At 34.2% G+C, this 24,892-nt stretch overlaps 1 protein-coding gene across 3 annotated transcripts in view; it reads right to left on the bottom strand.

The window, feature by feature from the left end:
• Positions 1–24,892, bottom strand: part of fgf12b (fibroblast growth factor 12b) — a 66,532-nt gene that overhangs the window by 35,875 nt on the left and 5,765 nt on the right. Inside the window, exon 1 of one of the 3 annotated variants that reach the window (XM_048160406.1) lies at positions 16,261–16,548. The exons of 1 other annotated variant lie outside the window; for it this stretch is intronic. In XM_048160406.1, coding sequence (XP_048016363.1) covers positions 16,261–16,366 — 106 coding nt within the window. In that variant the 5' untranslated portion in view covers positions 16,367–16,548. Of the gene's footprint in view, positions 1–5,033; positions 5,408–16,260; positions 16,549–24,892 lie in introns of those variants that run through there. One more of the 3 variants, XM_048160407.1, reaches the window with a different exon arrangement.

Below are 24,892 nucleotides of genomic sequence, written 5' to 3' on the forward strand. Positions count from 1 at the left end.
ATTGTAGGGAACTTAAATGTAGCTGGAAAAAAAAAAACATCTTGCAGCATAATCTTGGTTAAAACAACCAGATTTTATGCAAATTCAGTTTAATTTCTACCCTGCTCATCCCTCAATCACACAGAACATTTCTTTCTGCAGGGCTATTGAGGCCACACCCCTGAATTTGACATTTCATTTGACATTTTTTATGGGACTTTTTTGGGGGGGATCACAGGAAATATGTTTATTTTATTCAACATTCATGCTTTTTTCACAAATCAAAATAAATTTTTAAGCAAATGTCTGCTTATAACCATACAAAATGTTTATATGTTATATGTTTGTATATGATACAGTTTGCATAAATTACCCAAATTTCCAATAAATTACCATAAATTCCCAGTAAATGCTTTTCACAAGATGTAATATAAGTCTCTGGTGTCTCCAGAATGTGTCTGTGAAGTTTCAGCTCAAAATCCCCCACAGATCATTTATTATAGCTTGTCAAATTTGCCTCTATTTGGGTGTGAGCAAAAACACACCGTTTTTGTGTGTGTCCCTTTAAATGCAAATGAGCTGCTGCTCCAGAAGAGGGCGGAGCTTTAACAGCTCAACAACAACAAAGCTGGAGAATCTCACACAGCCAAAATGAGGATTGTCAGTAACGCTGTTCAGCCTTACATTGTTCAAACCGGAGTCGACACTGATGGAGAGATTCAGGAAGAAGTTACAACTTTTAGACGTTTCTGAATGGTTAGTGGATAAATTGATGTAGTTGCTGTGGAGTTGATTCAACTCATCCACTAGCATGTGCCGTCATGTTCATCTTTTGTGCAATTTGCAACCATTGCAACCATTCAGAAACGTCCAGTTTCATTCTAAAAGTTGTAACTTCTTCCTGAGTCTCTCCATCAGTGTCGACTCCGGTTTGAACAATGTAAGGCTGAACACCGTTACTGACAATCCTCATTTTGGCTGCGTGAGATTCTCCAGCTTTGTTGTTGTGTTGAATTTGTGTTGAATTGAGCCTCGTTTGTGAAGCAGTCCGGCGTAAAATGACGGCATGTCAACAACACTCTACTACAACAACTCTTCCTCTTCTCTAAAGCAGCCCAACATGACCCCGCCCACTTTGTTGTGTGTTCTCGTGGGCGGGGTTTATGTAAATTTTAGGATAAGTGATGTCACTAACCAGGGAAGAAGCTCATTGTAGTCCCTACCAGCTGTTGGTTGTAGTCCTTAAAAAGCAATTTCTGTAAAAGAAAATATCTCTCTTTGCATTGAACTTAAGAGCGTTGTAACTTTGCAGATGTTGTTTATGATCAAACAGCAACATTACACACTAACTAAAGTTAAAAAAGTGAAATTATAATCAACCTCCTCTTTAGTTTCCAAAAGTTGCCCAGCTGAACTTCCCATGGAAAGTTTCTGTAAATTTTCCGCCCCTTTGCAACCCTATTCAGAACTAGATGAGTACAAATTATACAAACACAATAGGGACAAGAAAAACTTAAAGTTGCAATGAAACGGAGGTAGCGACAGTTTTGTGAAGTACACCTGAGTGTAATGCATTTGCAAAAAAGAAAAACTGTTAGTCAGGGATTTGGTTCAATGTAACGGTTTTTGTTGGGATTTTGGATATGTTATCAGAGAGAAGTCTGTTGTTTCACTGGAAGAGCCACAATTTTAAAAAATGTATTTTTTAAGTTGTAAATGAAACAAAGATTATTGGAATATGTTTAACAAAAACATACTATTTCAGTATTTCTACTTCAAAATTTCATGTGTAATTCAATCAATTTCTTTGTAAAAATTTACTAACAATTTCTGAGTGAAAAAAAGTAAACCCTACATCATTTTTTTCAGTTCATCATTTTAGAGCACAACAGTCGGGTCCGAAAGTAAAAACTCCCTTTTCTAAAAAAAAAAACATTTTTTAACAATAATTTATAAACCTTTAAAGACAGCCCTACTGTGAGCTATGAGGTTGTTAATCGATGGTATTTGCTTTTGTTGAAGCCGTTGGTCCACATTATTTCAACTTAGTTTTAAAATAATCGTGTTTAACAGTGGAATTCGTGGTAAAAAAACTACATTACCCATGATGCTGTACAGAAGATCCACCAATCAGAGAGTCGAAACAAGCAAAAAGTTTGTAGTTTTGTGATTCACCTCGTAGCTGATTGGCTTTCTTCATGGCTTATAAAGCTTTAATGAAGACTTTTTTGGAATCCCGCTGTGAGAAACGAATGGAAAAACTACTTCCGGATCCAGCGGCGCTGAGCCTGATCTGTCACTCATGCGCTCTATTGAGTTTATTCAGGTTTGTTCTGAGTAAGAAGCAGGTCTCGGTCAGATATCTGACATCATGTGAAGCTCACGAGAACTGAACGCATGTTTCAGCACCACGGACAGCGGGGAAACCCTTTCCTTTTCTTTTTAATGTGACCGAGACGTGTTTGCAGCATGTTTATGCGTACATTTTAAATGAAACTGAACCGTGAATTCAGAGATAAACTTGACTTCATTTTACTTTTAAAATACTTTATTTGAGAAAGTTAGGGCAAATTTACAGTGTGTGCACCTAATCCAAAAGGTTTTAGAGATGATTATTATTATTATTTGATACTCAAAGGTAGCATTAAATGAAAATTCACCGTAATTGCATGTTATATCTTATTGTGAACGTTTCATCGATGTATTTGTTTCTTTAATCTCATGGTTTTTAATCAAAACTACATTGGGAACAGATCAATCCAATTATACAAACAATACACAAATATTTGTATGAAGTAGTGGTTATCCAAAACAAATTACATACATATAAAATATAAACAGGATCCAGAGGATCTCCAGGCTTCTCTTGCATTATGGGCCACCATCAACAAAACAGTAAAGTTTGTATGCATGACATAACAAGACCTCAAGAATAACATTACTGCTCAAAGATCTACAGAAAGTGTGTACAGCAGCGACACGACGACTATAAACTATGGAAGACCATTTCTGGCTCATCAGGAAAAAAATCATGCTTTGATAAATTATAATTTACTTAGTCATAGACATAATTGGTCATAATTAAGAGGAAATTATGAGATGAAAAGTTGAAATTATGATTTAAACTGTTGAAATCATGACAAACTCATAATTATGACAGAAAGTCATAATTTTGACTTTTTATCTCAATTTTGACTTTTTTGTCATAATGACATCACATTATAACATACCAAACCAAAATTATGACTAAATCATATTCATGAGATGAAAGTAAATGAAAGACTTATTAAGTAAAAATTATGACTTAGTTGAAATTATTACAACATAAAAATCAAGTCCTAATTTCGACTTTCTCAAAATTTTGATTTTTTTTCTAAATGACATACTAAATCAAAATTATGACATACTAAATCATATTTATGATGAAAAGTTGTAATTATGACATACTAAGTCAAAATTATGAAATGAAAAGTTGAAATTATGACAAAATTCATAGTAGAAAGTCATGATTTTTACTTTTTTATAATATTGACATCAAATGATGACATACTAAGTCAAAATTATGAAATGAAAAATTGAAATTATGACAAAATTCATAGTAGAAAGTCATGACTTTGACTTTTTTTATAATATTGACATCAAATTATGACATACTAAGTCAAAATTATGAAATGAAAAGTTGAAATTATGACAAAATTCATAGTAGAAAGTCATAATTTTGACTTTTTTGTCATAATGACATCACATTATAACATACCAAACCGAAATTATGACTAAATCATTTTCATGAGATGAAAGTAAATGAAAGACTTACTAAGTAAAAATTATGACTTAGTTGAAATTATTACAACATAAAAATCAAGTCCTAATTTCGACTTTCTCATAATTTTGATTTTTTTTCAAAATGACATCAAATTATGACATACTAAATCTAAATCTAAAGATTTAAATCTAAATCTAAACATACTAATCTAAATCTTTAGTCAGATTTAGAATAAATCTAAATCTGACATACTAGATCTAAATTATGACATACTAAATCATATTTATGATGAAAAGTTGTAATTATGACATACTAAGTCAAAATTATGAAATGAAAAGTTGAAATTATGACAAAATTCATAAAAGAAAGTCATAATTTTGACTTTTTTATCATAATGACATCACATTATGACATACTAAATCATATTTGAGATGAAAGTTATAATTATGACATACTAAATCAAAATTATGAGATGAAAAGTCGAGATTATGACTTCAAGTTCTGACAAAAAAATTTTATCTTATAATTTATTACTTTTTTGTTATAATGACGTCAAATTATGACATACTAAATCTAAATTATGACATACTAAACTATATGATGAAAGTGTCACAATTACAACTTTTCATCATAAATATGATTTTGTATGTCTTGAGCCAAAATTGACTTAAAAAGTTGCAATTATGACATAAAATTCATAGTTATGATAGAAAGTCATAACTTTGACTTTTTGTCATATTGACATCAAATTATGACATACTAAGTTAAAAAATTCTGACATAAAAAGGCATAATAATTATGACATACTAAGTCATATTTATAGCATAAAAAATATAGAAATGCAAATTTTAAAAAAGTCATAATTTCGTATGTCATAATTTTAAACTTTATTTCATAATTTCAGCTTTTTTATGCCACTTAGTATGTCTTAATTATGACTTTTTATGTCATAATTAAGATTTACCAAAGCAAGTTTTTCTTTCTTATGTGGCAGAAATGGCCTTCCAAACTAAACACAATCAAGACTAGTAGTAAAGTATATTTTTAATGTATTTATACTTACAAAATGAACAGCAGAAGTTATCTAAATCTGACAAAGATATCCTCAAAGGTAAAATAATATGAATTACAGCCTAATAATAGATCAAATTAATTCATAAAAGTAAAACATGTTCTGTTTTTAAATTCTTGATTAGTTTAATACAGATTTGTACGTTCCCATTTAGTGTGTGTGTGTGTGTGTGTGTGTGTGTGTGTGTGTGTGTGTGTGTGTGTGTCTGCAGTGTCTCACCGGTGTCGGTGCTGCTCGGTTCGGTTCTCTGCGCACACAGACACCGCAGCATGTGCGCTCCTTTCTGCCGGAGCAGCCGCGCAATCCTCATCGCAAAATCCCGCCACAGTCCCGCGATCCGACCGTTCACAGAGGCGCCTTCATCATCATCCTCATCATCATGAAGGGTTCACGCGCTCCGGCGCCGCAGACAAAAGACTTCCACGCGCTACAGCGGCACATCCGACACATCCTTCACACGGTAACAGGCACGCGCCGAGCGACAATAACCGTTAATCCTCCCGGTGAGCATCGTGACGAGCTAATGACCGTTATTCATCTCGTTATTTTGCGTGGGGCGCGAGGGGAGACGCTGGTGCGTAGTCGTGGGCGGTGACGTAACGGGGGGCTCGCTGACGTCACGTGCAGGAAAGGGAAAGCTACATTTCTGAGGACATACATTGTTTTTAAATTAGGCTAATTACATACGTAATTACATATATACCCGTAACCCGCACAGAAACCTTATTAGACTTTAATTAAGATAATATTTTCAATTTAACATTTTTTTTGGGGGGAGATGTTCCGGTTTAAACAGGTTTTTACTAGTTAAAAATACATTAAATGACTGTTTTTTGTGTGTGTGTGTCTGATATGAGATATACAGAATGTAAATTTATCTGGCAGATGTTTTTATTCAAAGCCACTTTAATTGCATTCAAGGTAACTGTTAAACTGAAGAAAACAACACACGGTTTTTTAATTAATTCTAATAAGATTTTAGCAGCTGTTTTAGGCGATCAGAGACTAATAATAAAGTGTTTCTGCAGAGGTGAATCTGGTTTTGGACACACGGGGGCAGCAGAACCCACGAGAAACACCTCGTGCGCGCGCCTCTGACGTCATCCCAACGGCTCTCCTGGCTGTGACTGTGACGCGCGTGGGTGATCGTGGTGGATTCACCCGCTGTTTACTTTACTAATTTACTTACTTCATCTAAATAGACAAAAATACACAATATACCTCATCAAAATGTGTCGGTAAAGCGATTTTTGTATTTTTTAACATTTATATTTTTCCATTTAGGCTATATTTTCATTGAAGATGAACAGATTCAGATTTATATTTATATGTAAACACACACACACACACACACAGTAATTTACAAGGTGAGGAAATATTTTTGTGGAGGGCTGAAATGAGAAAACACAGCTGGACACACAGATAATCACACACACAAAGTATGAATTAATAACCTGCTGAGTGATAAGATGAATGATAACACGACCTGCTGGTGCGCACAGCACTCTTTTTCACAACAATGTCAAATTATGGAGAAAAACATGAACATGTAAGAGCTTAATTTCCTTTAGGAACTATTAAACTATTAATGTGTTTCTAGATGAACTCATGAAAACACATGAATAAACATATGAATAAAATCCACCACAAAATCAATAATAATAATAATAACAATGCAGCCTATTTTAGGACCATTGAGAATATATATATATACAGTGGTGGTCAGAATTATTGGCACCCTTGGTAAATATGATCAAAGATGACTGTAAAAATAAATTTGCAATGTTTATCCTTTTGATCTTTAATTCATAAAATGAGTAAAAATCTAACCTTTCATTGAAGGAAAAGAATTGAAAGTGGGGGGAAAATCACATTATGAAATAAATGTTTTTCTCCAAAACATGTTGGCCATAATTAATGGCACCCCTAGAATTTTTTTATGAGTAAAATATCTCTGAAGTATATTCCCAGTCATATTTACATTTTTTTAGCACACCAGGGTGATCATGAACATGAAATTGTCCAGCCAGGAATATAAACATGAGGAAACACAAAGGCCAAATTCCCTTAATCATTCATCACAATGAGTAAAATCAAAGAATATAGTTATGATGTGTAGCAAAAGATTGTTGAGCTTCACAAAATAGAAAGTAGCTGTAAGAAAATAGCTAAATCATTGAAAATCCCCATTTCCACTATCAGGGCAATAATTAAGAAGTTCCAATTAACTAAAGATGTTACAAATCTGCCTGGAAGAGGACGAGTGTCTAAATCATCATAATGTGCGGTGAGGAGGAAAGTTTGAGTGGCCAAAGACTCTTCAAGGATCACAGCTGGAGAATTGCAGAGATTAGTTGAGTCTTGAGTCTCAGAAAGCGATAAAAAAATATCAAAAGCACCTACATCCCCACAAGTTGTTCAGGAGGTTTTCAAGAAAAATCCTCTGCTCTCATCCAGAAACAATCTCCAGTATATTAAGTTGTCAGACACGACTGGAACTTAAAACGGGACCGGCTTCTATGGTCAGATGAAACTAAAAAAAGAGCTTTTTGGCAGCAAACCCACCAGATGGGTTTGGTGCACACATGGATAAAAAGTACCCCATGCCCACGGTTAAATATGCTGCTGGATCTTTAATGTTGTCAAGTCAAGTCAAGTCAAATTTATTTATATAGCGCTTTTACAATTGGTAATTGTTTCAAAGCAGCTTTACATATTAGACGCACAGAAAAAAAGGGAAGTGGTTAAAAATAAGCTGGGCCTATTTTTCTGCTGGAGGTCCTGGACATCTTGTTCAGATACATGGCATCATGGATTCTATCAAATACCAACAGATAAAAAAATCAAAACCTGACCACTTCTGCTAGAAATCCAATAATGAGCCATGGTTGGATCTTCCATCAGGACAATGATCCAAAACAAACATCAAAACCAACACAAAAATGTGTCACTGAGCACAAAATGAAGCTTCTGCCATGGCCATCTCAGTCCCCTGACCTGAACCCTAAAGAAAATGAGTGGAGTGAACTGAAGAGAAGAAGCACCAGCATGGAGCTGGAATCTGAAGGATCTGGAGAGATTCTGCATGAAGGAATGGTCTCTGATCTCTTGTCAGGTGTTCTCCAAACTCATCAGGCATTATAGAAGAAGACTCAGAGCTGTTTTCTTGGCAAAAGGAGGTTGCAAAAACTATTGAATAAAAGGGTGCCAATAATTGTGGCCAACGTGTTTTGGATATAAACATTTATTTCATGTTTATGAATTAAAGATCAAAAGGATAAACAATGCAGATTTATTTTTACAGTCATCTTTGATCATGGGTGATCAAAGGGTGCCAATACCATTACCAAGGGTGCCAATAATTCTGACCACCACTGTGTATATGGGCCATTCCACAGAATTGGTGCAAACTGCTGTCCCATAACTAAAAGCACATTTAAAAAGCATTTATGTATTCAAATTTTAGATGTTAACTAAGATCCTTCTATTATCTATTGAATCCCACATTATTTAAAGGAACACTCCACTTTTTTTGAAAATAGGCTCATTTTCCAACTCACCTAGAGTTAAACAGTTTAGTTTTACCGTTTTCGAATCCATTCAGCCGATCTCCGGGTCTGGCGGTACCACTTTTAGCATAGCTTAGCATAGTTCATTGAATCTGATTAGACCGTTAGCATCTCGTTTAAAAATGACCAAAGAGTTTCGATATTTTTCCTATTTAAAACTTGACTCTTCTGTAGTTACATAGTGTAGTAAGACCGACGGAAAATGAAAAGTTGCGATTTTCTAGGCCGATATGGTTAGGAACTATACTCTCATAGGAACTATCCACCTTATTCCCTACGCCCCATGACGCTTTGCGCGAATTATGGGAGTAACTTCCGTTAAGCTGTAAACAGTAAGTGAAAGACTCGCTCTATGAACGCAATAATGCATTTTATTTTTAAACTGGGTACAATGAGATGACATTATTCTACTCACCCTTCAACCAACGAACATTAAAAGGACTTTTAAAAGTGTAAAAGCATCAATAAGGTACAACAGACCATGAAAAAGCACGATTCTTTCCACAGCAATAATGGACGGGTTAAACATAACTATAGTGATATATATCTGCATTATGTAATATACGTTGCCTTAATAAAAATGTTCATGAACTTCAGCATTGCGTGATACTATTTCAAAGTGATTTCCATTTTAATAAATTGTATGTAAATTTGAAAACAAACCTGGAAAGAGACGTGAGGCTTTGAGGAGAAAAACGAGAGATTCTTCGTGCATTCCAGTGAATTATTATTGGGATATATAGTAAATTATATCGGGAGAACAGACCACAAATGTGCAGCATATGTTGTCCTTTTTCATACTATTACAGTGGTATACAAAAGAAAATAATCACGAGGATAGAAAGCAGTGGCTGAAAAGAGCTTTTGCCACAGATATTCTTGTTATAACATGTTACATTAAAATACCAAGTGTTACGTCTGAAAATAAAACATGAAAGAAAAATTGACAGCTCATTCAGTCAAGCTGACAGATAAGCTTTATTTGTAGGGCAACCTTATGATTTGAAATGATTAGTTTCAGTCTTTTTTAATGGAAGTTCCCCAAACCGGAAGTGGAACCCATAATTCGAAACGCAGTAGGCTAGTCAGGAATAAGGTCAATAATATCATTGCGCCTGCTGCACCATGGTACGGCAGCAAAGTTCCTTGATTATTACGCCGGAATGAGAGTATAGTTCCTAGCCATATCGGCCTAAATAAACACAACTTTTCGTTTTCTGTCGGTCTTAGTACACGATGTAACTACAGAAGAGTCAAGTTTTAAAAAGGAAAAATATTGAAACTCTTTGGTCATTTTTGAGCGAGATGCTAATGGTCTAATCAGATTCAATGAACTATGCTAAGCTATGCTAAAAGTGGTACCGCCAGACCCGGAGATCGGCTGAATGGATTAGAAAACGGTAAAACTGTTTAACTCTAGGGGAGTTGGAAAATGAGCCTATTTTCAAAAAAAGTGTAGTGTTCCTTTAACATATCAGTAAGATATGTTTTTATATATAAAATCATCATTTATTGGGTACTTTCAACTGGGAGGTGGCTGTCCCGAACCAACCACTAAATTTCAATTGAATATTGAAATAATTTTTGCAGTTTTTTCAGAACTGTGCTCACTAACCATGTGTTGATTAGCATCTTTGAACAAGGCTTAAAAGTATTGTCACTACCGAAACAGTCATGACCGATACATGTGACATCATTGTTTTTTGAGTGTTATTCGACAAAATTTTGTTTTTATGTGTGTACAACTGTTCAGAACTGTGTTAGCTAACCATGTGTTGATTAGCATCTTTGAGCTAGGTTCAAAAGTATCTAAAATTGTCACTACCGACTGTTTTGGTAGTGACAAAAGGGAACACAATCATTTATTTGGGGGAAATGAACAAAATTTTAGTACAGTTATGCAAATCATTAGTATTTTAATGTTTTAGTATGTGAGTTAATATCCTGTAACGTGATGTGGTCACTACTTACACATTACTGTCACTAATGTGCAGTCATGACCGAAACATGGGATGTGTTGTCAAAAATATACTGAATTATCAACTGAGATGTTATTATAGTGTTTGGTTCAATGTATATTCAAACTAATGAATCCTTAAAGGTGCCGTAGAACGTCTTTTAAAAAGATGTAATATAAGTCTAAGGTGTCCCCTGAATGTGTCTGTGAAGTTTCAGCTCAAAATACCCCATAGATTTTTTTTAATTCATTTTTTTAACTGCCTATTTTGGAGCATCATTAAATATGCGCCGATTCAGGCTGCAGCCCCTTTAAATCTCATGCTCCCCGCCCCCGGAGCTCGCGCTTGCCTTTAACAGCATAAACAAAGTTCACACAGCTAATATAACCCTCAAAATGGATCTTTACAAAGTGTTCGTCATGCAGCATGTCTAATCGTGTAAGTACAGTATTTATTTGGATGTTTACATTTGATTCTGAATGAGTTTGATAGTGCTTCGTGGCTAAAGCTAACATTACACACTGTTGCAGATATTTATAAAGAATGGAGTTGTGTTTATGAATTATACAGACTGCAAGTGTTTAAAAATGAAAATAGCGACAGTCTTGTCTCCGTGAATACAGTAATAAACGATGGTAACTTTAACCACATTTAACAGTACATTAGCAACATGCTAACGAAACATTTAGAAAGACGATTTACAAATATCACTAAAAATATCATGTTATCATGGATCATGTCAGTTATTATCGCTCCATCTGCCATTTTTCGCTGTTGTTCTTGCTTGCTTACCTAGTCTGATGATTCAGCTGTGCACAGATCCAGACGTTAATACTGGCTGCCCTTGTGTAATGCCTTGAACATGGGCTGGCATATGCAAATATTGGGGGCGTACATATTAATGATCCCGACTGTTACGTAACAGTCGGTGTTATGTTGAGATTCGCCTGTTCTTCGGAGGTCTTTTAAACAAATGAGATTTATATAAGAAGGAGGAAACAATGGAGTTTGAGACTCACTGTATGTCATTTCCATGTACTGAACTCTTGTTATTTAACTATGCCAAGGTAAATTCAATTTTTCATTCTAGGGCACCTTTAACTTTGAAATCAATATGATAAACTTTATGCCTTTTACAAAGAAAAATTGGATACAAAATACAACAAATCTCATAAATTACACTTGAAATATTGTTAAAATTGTAATTGTTATTGATTTACCAGTGAAACCTTTTAGCAAAAAACATATTTACAAGGTAGATGTAAACAAAATCTTAATAGGTCAATGTAACCCTTCTTATTAAATTATTTATTATTATGTTTCGGTAGTGACAAATTTTGGGGAGAGGAAAAATATTCCCAAACTTTCTGAAAATACAATATGAGAATTCACTGTACAATTACTAGAAATGTGTACCTTGGATATTATACAATTTGCATACAAACAAAATTTGTGGAAGAAGACCCTTTTTTTAAGACGTTTCCAACTCAACTTCCAATATATGGCCCACATATATTAAAGTTTGGGATCGGTAAGATTTTTAATGTTTTTAAAAGAAGTTTCGTCTGCTCACATTAAAAAGACAGTAAAAACAGTAATATTGTGAAATATTATTACAATTTAAAATGACTGTTTTCTGTTTGAAAATATTTTAAAATGTAATTTATTCCTGTGATGCAAAGCTGAATTTTCAGCATCGTTAATCCAGTCTTCAGTGTCACATGATCCTTCAGAAATCATTCTAATATGTCAATTTGCTGCTCAAGAAACATTTGTTGTTTACAATTGTACAAAATATTTGTTTACAATATTTTTTTTCAGGATTATTTGATGAATAGAAAGTTCAAAAGAACAGTGTTTATCTGAAATCTAATCTTTTGTAACATTATAAATGTCACTTTTGATTGATTTAATGCATCCTTGCTGAATAAAAGTATTAATTTATTTAATTTCTTTTCAAAAAAATAAAAATAAAAATTCTTACTGACCCCAAACTTTTGAACGGTAGTGTAAAGTGTTACAAGTACACAACTGTTTTCAACATTGATAATAATAACAAATATTTCTTGAGGAATGAATCATCATATTAGAATGATTTCTGAAGGATCATGTGATACTGAAGACTGGAGTAATGATGCTGAAAATTCAGCTTTGCCAACACAGGAATAAATTACTTTGTAAAATATATTCAAATAGAAAACAGTTATTTTAAATTGTAATAATTTTTCACAATATTACTGTTTTTACTGTATTTTTAATTAAATAAATTAAGCCAGACAAAACTTTTTTTAAAAACATTAAAAATCTTACCGATCCCAAACTTTTGAGCGGTAGTGTGTGTGTATATATATATATATATATGGTTTAATTTCTTATAATAAAACAAAAAATTAAATCATATATTAAATGTAGTACAATAAAAAACTGTGATGATGTATAAATACATTGCAAGTAAAACATTTGTTTCACATAATGAGAATCAAGAGAGAGATTAAAGATTGAACTGTAAATGGGTCTAAAAGTAGACTTCATTTTCTTTAATTTTTAATTTTTTTTGTGGTAAAATATGACGTTCTTGAGCATTTTTTTTTTTTTTTTGTCAGATTTACATCAAACCCGTGTAAGTAAGTTCATACACTAAGAAGTGAAGCAAGGACAGAAAGAGGGAGAAGGATGAGCAGAGATTAAAGAATGGTGTGAGAAACTGGAGAGTGGAATTGATATATTTATTAGATTATTTTTATACAGTGTTGAGCTTCTTTTAAGGTTGCCATTTGCAGAGAAAGCAACACACACACACACGCTAATCCACACAGACGCACACCCCAAATCCCCTCTTCATCATCACCATAATCATCATCATTAGCAGTAGGTATTTCGGTCTGTTGTGTTCATGTTTACTGCATTGCATTGCCATGAAAATACGCAGGTCAGATCTGAGATCACACAAAACGACACTAACAGAGGGATACGTTCAGTCCGGGACATCAGACAACACAATAATAGCATCAATGCTAAATATGATAGTACTGATGAAACAATCTGACATTTCACAGACTCTTTTATCAAATGTGACTGCTCTTATTCCAGGCAGTGACCCCAGTGCATCTTGGGAGCATGTTAATTTAGAACAAGAGTGACTGTACAGATGAACTCTCAGCAAGATCCAAACTAAACCGGCCTTTACAGAAGCATACGAAAATTACAAAACTATAGGATAAAAATGACTGACTGATGGTGGACAGATAGATAGAATAATAGATAGATTGAACGATAGATAGATAGATTGATAGACAGACATATAGATAGATAGAATGATAGACAGATATGATAGATAGATAGATAGATAGATAGATAGATAGATAGATAGATAGATAGATAGATAGATAGATAGATGGAACTATAGAATGATAGATAGATAGATAGATAGATTGAATGATAGAATGATAGACAGATATGATAGATAGAATGATAGATAGATAGATTGAACGATAGATAGATAGAATGATAGATAGATAGATTGAACGATAGATAGAATGATAGATAGATAGATTGAACGATAGATAGATAGAATGATAGACAGATATGATAGATAGATAGATAGATAGATAGATAGATAGTTAGATTGATTGATAGATTGAACGATAGATAGATAGAATGATAGACAGATATGATAGATAGATAGATAGAATAATAGATTGAATGATAGATATATAGAATGATAGATAGATAGATAGATTGATAGATTGAACGATAGATAGATAGATAGATTGAACGATAGATAGATCGATTGATAGACAGACATATAGATAGAACGACAGACAGATAGATAGATAGATAGATAGATAGATAGATAGATAGATAGAGTGATAGATAGATAGATTGAACGATAGATAGATCGAATGATAGACAGACATATAGATAGAACGACAGATAGATAGATAGAGTGATAGATAGATAGATAGATAGATAGATAGATTGAACGATAGATAGATCGATTGATAGACAGACATATAGATAGAACGACAGACAGATAGATAGATAGAGTGATAGATAGATAGATTGAACAATAGATAGATCGATTGATAGACAGATATGATAGAGTGATAGATAGATAGATAGATTGAACGATAGATAGATCGATTGATAGACAGACATATAGATAGATAGATAGAATGACAGACAGATAGATAGAGTGATAGATAGATAGATCGATTGATAGATAGATAGATAGAATGATAGATAGATGATAGAATAATAGATAGATTGAACGATAGATAGATAGATAGATAGATAGACAGACATATAGATAGATAGATAGATAGATAGATAGATAGAATGATAGATAGATATGATAGATAGATAGATAGATAGATAGATAGATAGATAGATAGATAGAATAATAGATTGAATGATAGATAGATAGAATGATAGATATGATAGATAGATGGAACTATAGATAGATGAGGGTTTTCCACACTTGAACCCGTTAACCCTGGGTCATTCTAAACCCCTGGTAAACAGAATCATGTTTTTCAACGTCAGTGTTTCTGTGACCGTCCAAAGCAGGCAAATACAAGTATGTGATTGGTTGTCTATTGCTAAGCGTCTACATTCTAACACCGCATCGTTTACCACTGTACATGTTTGGCACCGCAATGTGGGGTTAACACAGCAAAAGCAGGGTTTCATAACCCCGTGTAAAAGTGATGCTAACCCCGCTTCTAAATTACAAGTGTGAAACGTTCCTTTACCCGGGGTTAAAAGCAGTGTTTAGAACAACCATAATCCAGGGTTAAGCGCAGTGTGATATTCAACCATTCAGCTCAGTTATTTAAAACAGCACAATCACTCGCAGAATGTGACAATGTGCCATGATATTAATAACTGTAACATGGGTGTAACTAATTACTATCTATAGACAGACAGACAGATCATGAATCAACCCTCGTAGGAACCTTTAAGATCCTAAAACCATTCAAACCATTCAGCTTTGATATTTAAAACAGCGCAATCACGTACAGAATGTCACAATGTGCCATGATATTATTAACTGTAACATGTGTTACAGTAACTATTAACACACACAATAACTCACTGACCAGCAGCTCTGTTCATACCAAACTTTATATTTAATGTATCAGTCACTGACAGACCTACTAATTAGTCCATCAACTTTCAACACTCACATTTCAAAACACATTAAACATGTGATCTACACTACTGCTCGGGAAAGAAGCCTCTTCTGCTCACCAAGTCTGCATTTATTTGATCAAAAATACAGTAAAATAAAAGTGAAATATTATTACAATTTAAAATTTGTTTTCTATGTGAATATATAGTAAAGTGTAATTTATTCCTGTGATCAAAGCTGAATTTTCAGCATCATTTCTCCAGTCTTCAGTGTCACATGATCCTTCAGAAATCATTCTAATATGATGATTTGATGCTCAAGAAACATTTTATTATCAATGTTGAAAACTAGTGATACATTTTATTTTTCAGAATTCTTTGATGAATAGAAAGTAACAGCATTTTTTTGAAATAGAATCTTTTGTAACATTATGAATCTCAACTGTCACTTTTGATCAATTTAATACATCATTGCTGAAAACAAAACACACTTTTGAACGGTAGTGTATTTCTGAGAGAAACAGGAAGTGATGTTGGGCAGAACATGAGTTTATCCAGCAGGATTTCATCAGACCATTATTGTAATGCTCTGATATTACTGATAAACACCCCCACACAGTCTTAATTACATCAGCACGCAGCGCTCATCAAGGTCCATTTTGATGAAAGATACCAACAAACTTCACATTAGAATGACGTGCACCGATATTAAAACATTTATCAAGAGAGTAAACAAGATCAAAGAAGTTGATCAAGCACTAATGCAGATGAGCACTAATGACTGACCAGGTTCAGTGCTGATGGTCTTCGCCGGTCCTTCTTCCTCACCCTCATCCTCTCCTTTACTGCCATGAGACAGCAGTCGGCGGAACAGACTGCAGTAACGTGTCATGGCCTTTCACACACGTTTGAGTGTGTATGAACCGCACCGGTCAGACCTGTAAATGTGTGTGTCTGATGATCTATCCAAATGTTTCAGTCGTATCTCTCTCTGTCCGTCTGTGTCTCTCTATGTATGTAAAACACTGTCATCGAATGAGTGACTGTCTGTGCGCCCCTGATATTTGCCTGTGCAAATGTGTGTGTGTGTTAGAAGGGGTGTGTCTGTCTGTAATAGAGACGTGTGTGTCATGCAGTTAACGTATGTGTGTGCGAGTGGTTCAGAATGCAACACTAATGCACTGCAAACTGTATCACTCTTAGAAGAAAAGGTTCTATTTAGAATCTTAGAGGGTTCCATTTGGCTCTTCATATGTACAAGCTTTCAGGGGTTCCATCATTGGATCATTTTATTGATTTAGTTTAAATTACTTAATTTTGTTTTCAAATTTTATGAATTAAACGTCTCATAAACATACTTTATCACTAGAAAACATTTAAATAACCAATTAAACATGAAAGTATCATGCAATAATTTCTCCTTGTATAGAACCTTTTTGGCATAAATAATTCTTTCACTTTTATAAAGTGTTTGAACACAGATGTGTGTGTAAACAATCAGCCTATAATGGTAAAAATACAGCCATTACTTTTCTTATAATCTCCATAAATCATAAAGTCTCTCCAATTGGAGCGGTTCCAGATTTCAGAAGCCCCGCCCATGACTGATGATTGACTCCGCCCTATTAGCTTAGCTCCTCCCCCGAGTGAGCTGTACACAGTCCGCCATGTTTGTCTCCTCACCAGAGCATTTAACAGCAGCATTCAAGTAAGAAATGTATTCTTATTAAAGCTACTAAAGTTATTCAGTCTGAAGCAGCGAGTGATTTTCTGTTTTTCTTTTGTTGTTTGGTTCATATTAACAGCAGTAGATACTGTATATTATGCTGCTGTCACTTTAATACACAGATATCTAATATACATGTGATTTCTTTTCCTGCTGTTTCTGTTCACAGATATAACTAACTGTGTTTAAGTGAACTTTGTGTGTTTTTGACAGTTTAAGATAAGACATGAAAGAGAACTTAGTTTAATACTCACATGACGCGCCGTCTGACAGGCAGCTTTCTGTGCACGTGATTCAGATATGTGCACTCAGAAAACCATAAATTAGAAGTTCAAACTTATATGGCTTTAAAACACAGGCAAATAATACACTTTCAGGCTCCACCCTCTTCTGGATAAAGGGGCGGGGAGCAGCAGCTCATTTGCATTTAAAGACATGCACAAAAACAACATGTTTTTCCTTCCACTCAAAAATCTATCTATCTATCTATCTATCTATCTATCTATCTATCTATCTGTATGCTTCATTTGTGAAGTATTAACATAACCAAAACTAAATAAGCTACAGACATATTTAAATAATAATAATAAACACAACCAGAACACAGAATAAAAATTACTAAAATGAATATATAAACAGAAATATAATTCAAAATATGAACAAAAACTAAAGTAATATATCAATGATACAATAACACTGCCTCCAGCACACACAGACTCATGTCTCTAACTACAATCTATCAAAAACAATTAAGAGAAGAGAGTCTGTAAGAAACCCCGGCAAAACGGGATCCGTGCTTCCCGCATGCGTAATAGAGCCGCCGGCGTCTATTCTGAGAGTGTAAGTTGGTGTTACTGAGAGCAAGAGCTATTTATAATGCTGTTTACAGACTCAAAGTGCTGTGCATGAGGATTCTTTTATAACACACACACACACACACACACACACACACACACACGACAGAGAGCCTGACTGCACAAGAGAGTTGAGGTTAAACGCAGCTGTAATGTGTGCGGTCATGGAACAGAATTTGTAATTGTGTCTCTTTCAAAATCCAACTGTTAATGGAGGTTTGTGTTGTAGTAGTTGCTGTTGTTGACCAGCAGGGGGCTCCTGCAGTCTGAACTCAGGTTCAGTAGTGTGTAAAACAGTATATGCAACAATAAATATTTCACACAGTACTATTGGGGAAAGGACAGCAGTACATCTTCAGATGTAAAAGTAAAGTTTAAATAATTTATTTTGCATTTTTAATCCAATTTTGCATAGCAATTTTGCTTCAGTCACTTTCTGGGTGAATCTTACAAAACATTAAGTGTCATTTTAAGAAAAAATATATTGCATAATAAAGATGCAGTCTACTTTATTTTATTTTGGGGTTTTTAAAAGAGGAGCACAAAAAGCAGCTACATATTTTCCAGTTTACGGGACCGTGTGAGTCACAAATAGGAAATGTGATTTACTTGAAACGACATAAAACCCCACAGACAGACAGAATTCCCACAAATGTTGTCAAACATAGTGTCTACTGCTAAAATGTTAAAGGTTTGTGAGTTCCTAGCATGCATTTCAACATGAATAAAATATGTTGTTACTGTTACAGCATTATTGTTTCGCTGTTTCATGCCTTTTTTGTTGTTGTTTTGTCATTATTGTTATTTATTTGTTGTGCTGTGATCATTTTATGATTTATGATTAACAACCTTAAAAAAAACTATAGCATTTTTGGCCAGGCTGTCATACAAAGAAATTATGAACACGTGCAAAAACAAGAGAACCAACCAAATATTATTAACTGATTATGCTGTAGTCAATCTATGCATTTCCTGCTTTTCTGTCCATTTTTTTTTTTTGCATTGTAAAATAAAACCTAGCTGTATTTTGCCAAATAATTTTGTCAGATAAATACCTTAACCAAGTTTAGTGTTTGGTTTTTCCCTTATATTAAAAAAAAAAAAATCAGATATTTCCCTCATATTTTGATCATTTAATCACACACACATTCATCTCAATGGCTGCAAACTCTCAGAGGTACGAGACCTGCATGCTGCCATGATAACGGATGGCTTTTCTCCTTACAGCTTCTTGCTCTGAAGAGCACATTAAGCAGGATCGTTCTGGGACACACAGCTGTAACACAACACTACAGGACTGTTTTATAGCAACACCCTGTCCAAACCAACATCTGAGTGTTGACTGCTTTTCCTGTCCTCACTGAAAGAGAGAATGCTGCACATATCTGCCTTTACAAGCACCTGAATAATGTTTAAAACGACTAATCTACAAACTAAAATCAGACTGGATTCATTCAAATAGAGGAAAATTAGTGCATGTAAACATACAGCCAATTGGAACATTTAGTCATGTGACTTTTTCTTGGCTAATGATTGGACATTGCACACAATCAGTACAATACAGGTACACACACCCACGCATGATACAATAAAACTTCCCTTTTGTGTAAGTACAATCATGTTCTACGCGTGTGTGAAAATTGGTGCTGTTGGTTTAGTGTTATTGATGAGAAATGTCACCGTGTTCGTGAACTCTGTGACACGGCGAGGTCGTGTGATTGAACGGATCTTGTTTACGGCGTGTCACCATGTGAGAGCTGGTATTTAAGGCTTTTCACCACATCTATTTGTGTGTGTGTGTGTGAGAGAGAGAGGGACAGATCAGAGATGACACTGGCTTAAATCAAACACACTTCCATCTAACCAAGGTTATGAGGCCACAACACACACACACACACAAATCAATGATTTCATTACCGACCATTAATCACACACAGAAAAATGGAGAACATGAGGAAATGTGAAGAGGGATTCGACAGTCTCAGAGAATCACTCCATTTTCTGTGTAGATAGATAGATAGATCACAGAAGTACTGGGATAAAAGTTTATAGTTCAGATATAAACTCTGACGTCTACAGAAGCGATCAAAATACAGCAAATCACCTTTTAAAAGTAACTTGTATCGATTACATCATTAGTAATGGTTTAAAAAATGTATTTGTCACTGAATCATTCACTCAAGGGATTTGTTCAAAAACGCTGATTTATCCAGTAATGAAATAAGTGAAGTATTTATGAGTGAGTCATTGAATCATTCACTCAACGGATTCTTTCAAAAACGCTGATTTATCCAGTAATGAAATAAGTGAAGTATTTATGAGTGAGTCATTGAATCATTCACTCAACGGATTCTTTCAAAAACGCTGATTTATCCAGTAATGAAATAAGTGAAGTATTTATGAGTGAGTCATTGAATCATTCACTCAACGGATTCTTTCAAAAACGCTGATTTATCCAGTAATGAAATAAGTGAAGTATTTATGAGTGAGTCATTGAATCATTTACTCAACGGATTCTTTCAAAAACGCTGATTTATCCAGTAATGAAATAAGTGAAGTATTTATGAGTGAGTCATTGAATCATTCACTCAAGGGATTTGTTCAAAAACGCTGATTTATCCAGTAATGAAATAAGTGAAGTATTTATGAGTGAGTCATTGAATCATTCACTCAACGGATTCTTTCAAAAACGCTGATTTATCCAGTAATGAAATAAGTGAAGTATTTATGAGTGAGTCATTGAATCATTTACTCAACGGATTCTTTCAAAAACGCTGATTTATCCAGTAATGAAATAAGTGAAGTATTTATGAGTGAGTCATTGAATCATTCACTCAAGAGATTCTTTCAAAAACGCTGATTCATCCAGTAATGAAATAAGTGAAGTATTTATGAGTGAGTCATTGAATCATTCACTCAAGAGATTCGTTCAAAAATGCTGATTCATCCAGTAATGAAATAAGTGAAGTATTTATGAGTGAGTCATTGAATCATTCACTCAACGGATTCTTTCAAAAACGCTGATTCATCCAGTAATGAAATAAGTGAAGTATTTATGAGTGAATCATTGAATCATTCACTCAACGGATTCTTTCAAAAACGCTGATTCATCCAGTAATGAAATAAGTGAAGTATTTATGAGTGAGTCATTGAATCATTCACTCAAGAGATTCGTTCAAAAATGCTGATTCATCTAGTAATGAAATAAGTGAAGTATTTATGAGTGAGTCATTGAATCATTCACTCAACGGATTCTTTCAAAAACGCTGATTCATCCAGTAATGAAATAAGTGAAGTATTTATGAGTGAGTCATTGAATCATTCACTCAACGGATTCTTTCAAAAACGCTGATTCATCCAGTAATGAAATAAGTGAAGTATTTATGAGTGAGTCATTGAATCATTCACTCAACGGATTCTTTCAAAAACGCTGATTCATCCAGTAATGAAATAAGTGAAGTATTTATGAGTGAGTCATTGAATCATTCACTCAACGGATTCTTTCAAAAACGCTGATTCATCCAGTAATGAAATAAGTGAAGTATTTATGAGTGAATCATTGAATTATTCACTCAACGGATTCTTTCAAAAATGCTGATTCATCCAGTAATGAAATAAGTGAAGTATTTATGAGTGAATCATTGAATCATTCACTCAACGGATTCTTTCAAAAACGCTGGTTTATCCAGTAATGAAATAAGTGAAGTATTTATGAGTGAGTCATTGAATCATTCACTCAACGGATTCTTTCAAAAACGCTGATTCATCCAGTAATGAAATAAGTGAAGTATTTATGAATGAGTCATTGAATCATTCACTCAAGAGATTTGTTCAAAAATGCTGATTCATCCAGTAATGAAATAAGTGAAGTATTTATGAGTGAGTCATTGAATCATTCACTCAACGGATTCTTTCAAAAACGCTGATTCATCCAATAATGAAATAAGTGAAGTATTTATGAGTGAGTCATTGAATCATTCACTCAACGGATTCTTTCAAAAACGCTGATTTATCCAGTAATGAAATAAGTGAAGTATTTATGAGTGAGTCATTGAATCATTCACTCAAGAGATTTGTTCAAAAACACAGAATCATCCAGTAATGAAATAAGTGAAGTATTTATGAGTGAGTCATTGAATCATTCACTCAACGGATTCTTTCAAAAACGCTGATTCATCCAGTAATGAAATAAGTGAAGTATTTATGAGTGAGTCATTGAATCATTCACTCAACGGATTCTTTCAAAAACGCTGATTCATCCAGTAATGAAATAAGTGAAGTATTTATGAGTGAGTCATTGAATCATTCACTCAACGGATTCTTTCAAAAACGCTGATTTATCCAGTAATGAAATAAGTGAAGTATTTATGAATGAGTCATTGAATCATTCACTCAACGGATTCTTTCAAAAATGCTGATTCATCCAGTAATGAAATAAGTGAAGTATTTATGAGTGAGTCATTGAATCATTCACTCAAGCCATTTTTTTTTAAGAATTCATTCAAATGAATTAAATATTTTTAAATAGACTGCAACAAATTACATTTTGTCAGAACCTCTAGTAAATTAAATGTTATTTTGTTTAGTCATCTGTTCAGAATTATCTGAAAATTGCATGGAAGCTTGTTTCCGCCACTGAATTAAAAAAAAGGTAATTGCAACTTTTTATCTCACAATACTGACTTTTTTTCTCAGAATTGCATGATACTTGCAATTCAGACTTTTTTCTCATAATTGTGAGTTTATATATCTTTTTTCCTCAGAACTGGCCTTTATAACTCACAGTTGCGTGTTATAAAGTCAGAATTGCGAGATATAAACTCACAACTGCAAGAAAAAAGTCAGAATTGCGAAATATAAATTCACAATTGTGAGGGGAAAAAATATTTTTGAATGGAAGAAAACATGAAAAAATGCACTTTTGCTAAGATACTGCCTAATAGGCTATTTATAATTTATGCCGCGCAGCGATTTTCAATAGCATGTTTCAGAGGATTATTACGAAGGCAGCTGACGTTAATGGAGGAATTTGCAGCTTTGCACGCAAACTACAATTCCTGTTCATCAATATGGTGAGAATCAGACCTGTTATAAACCCAAATACACTCGAATTACATGAAATTACATGAACTGATAAGTGTACTATCAAAGCAGTAATAAAGATGTTTGCCATCGTAACGATGACATTAGCGCACACAAAAGTAGTAACTGTTCCGTGTTCTGGCACGGTTTGCGCTCACACTGGGGCCGGCTAAACGAACCGTGCCAGGGCACGGAACGGAGCAATCATACTTGTCAAACGAACCGGGCTTTAGGGGTCAAACACGCTCGGGCACGGTTCAGAGAACCTAGTGTGAGTACGCCCTCAGTTTATCCAAAATCATGCAGCTCTAATAGATAGATAGATAGATAGAATGAAAGATAGATATACAGATAGATAGATAGAATGAAAGATAGATAGATATGCAGACAGATAGATAGATAGATAGATAGATAGATAGATAGATAGATAGATAGATAGATAGATAGATAGATAGATAGATAGAATGAAAGATAGATAGATATGCAGATAGATTGATAGATCTCTTTGACAAGGCTCTAGAAACATGTTTCATTTTTACGAGATAATGTTTGTACTGCGTGTCTCTGATGCATCTGCAGCAGTAAATCATTCTGATGGAGGTTCTCTCTCTCTCTCTCTCTCTCTCTCTCTCTCTCTCTCTGTCTGTCTCACTGTACACTGCCACCTGCTGTTAGAACAAACACACCATATCAAACACCCAAATATCTCTACAAAACAGTCTAAAATATACACTAGCATTCAAAAGTCTGGAGTCAGTAAGATTTGTTTTGAAAGAAATTAATACTTTCATTCATCAAGGCTGCATTAAAACTGATCAAAAGTGACTAAAGACATTTATAAAGTCACAAAAGATTTCTATTTCAACATTGATAATAATCAGAAATGTTTCATGAGCAGCAAATCATCATATTAGAATGATTTCTGAAGGATCATGTGACACTGAAGACTGGAGTAATGATGCTTTGATCACAGGAATAAATTACAGTTTACTATATATATTCACATTTTGTTTAAATACTTTATAATTGAAAATCACAGAATTTCCATTTTTATTGTATTTTTTTTTAATCAAATAAACATTAGATCAAATCAAACTTTAAAACGGTAGTGTATAAATATATATATAAAAAACAGGATTGCTAGTTGTGCAGAAATGACACACTGCACCTTTAAAATCCCCAAGAGATGGAAAACAAAGTGCTCTCAGGTGACCCACCATTTCCCAGCATTCACCTGTACTAGGATGAATCATTAGCAGCACACAGACAGCCTGTGTTATCCTGTACACACTCATCTAAAGCCTCAGTTTAGCCACGATTTTCTTTCAACCCTCAATAAACTCTGATCCACTTCTGAGCATATTGTGATTAAGAACCACCGACTTCGACAGAAAGATACCATCTGACTAACATATAAAGTGCTTGAGCCAGTTTACTTGCTACTAAGTGCATTGATCGACAGATTTCATGTGCTGATGCTCATTGCAGCAGACTGCGAACTCTTCCTGTCAAAGTGGGCGTTTTTTTTGGCTGGAATAAACTGCAATGTGGACCAGACATTATTTATCAAGTCTAAGTCTCAGATTCCCTAAATATAAAATTCACCCTCTGATCTTAACTGAAACCATGGCGCTCAGAAGAACCATTCAGACTGCGATAGAATATACTGACACTGATACACTCCTCCAGGTGGATTTACTGAGAGACAGACAGTATGTGTGTGAGTGAGACGGTGTTTAACTTTGTTGCCCCGTCG

This window comes from Megalobrama amblycephala, linkage group LG16 (assembly GCF_018812025.1).
Source record: "Megalobrama amblycephala isolate DHTTF-2021 linkage group LG16, ASM1881202v1, whole genome shotgun sequence".
NCBI classification, from domain to species: domain Eukaryota; kingdom Metazoa; phylum Chordata; class Actinopteri; order Cypriniformes; family Xenocyprididae; genus Megalobrama; species Megalobrama amblycephala.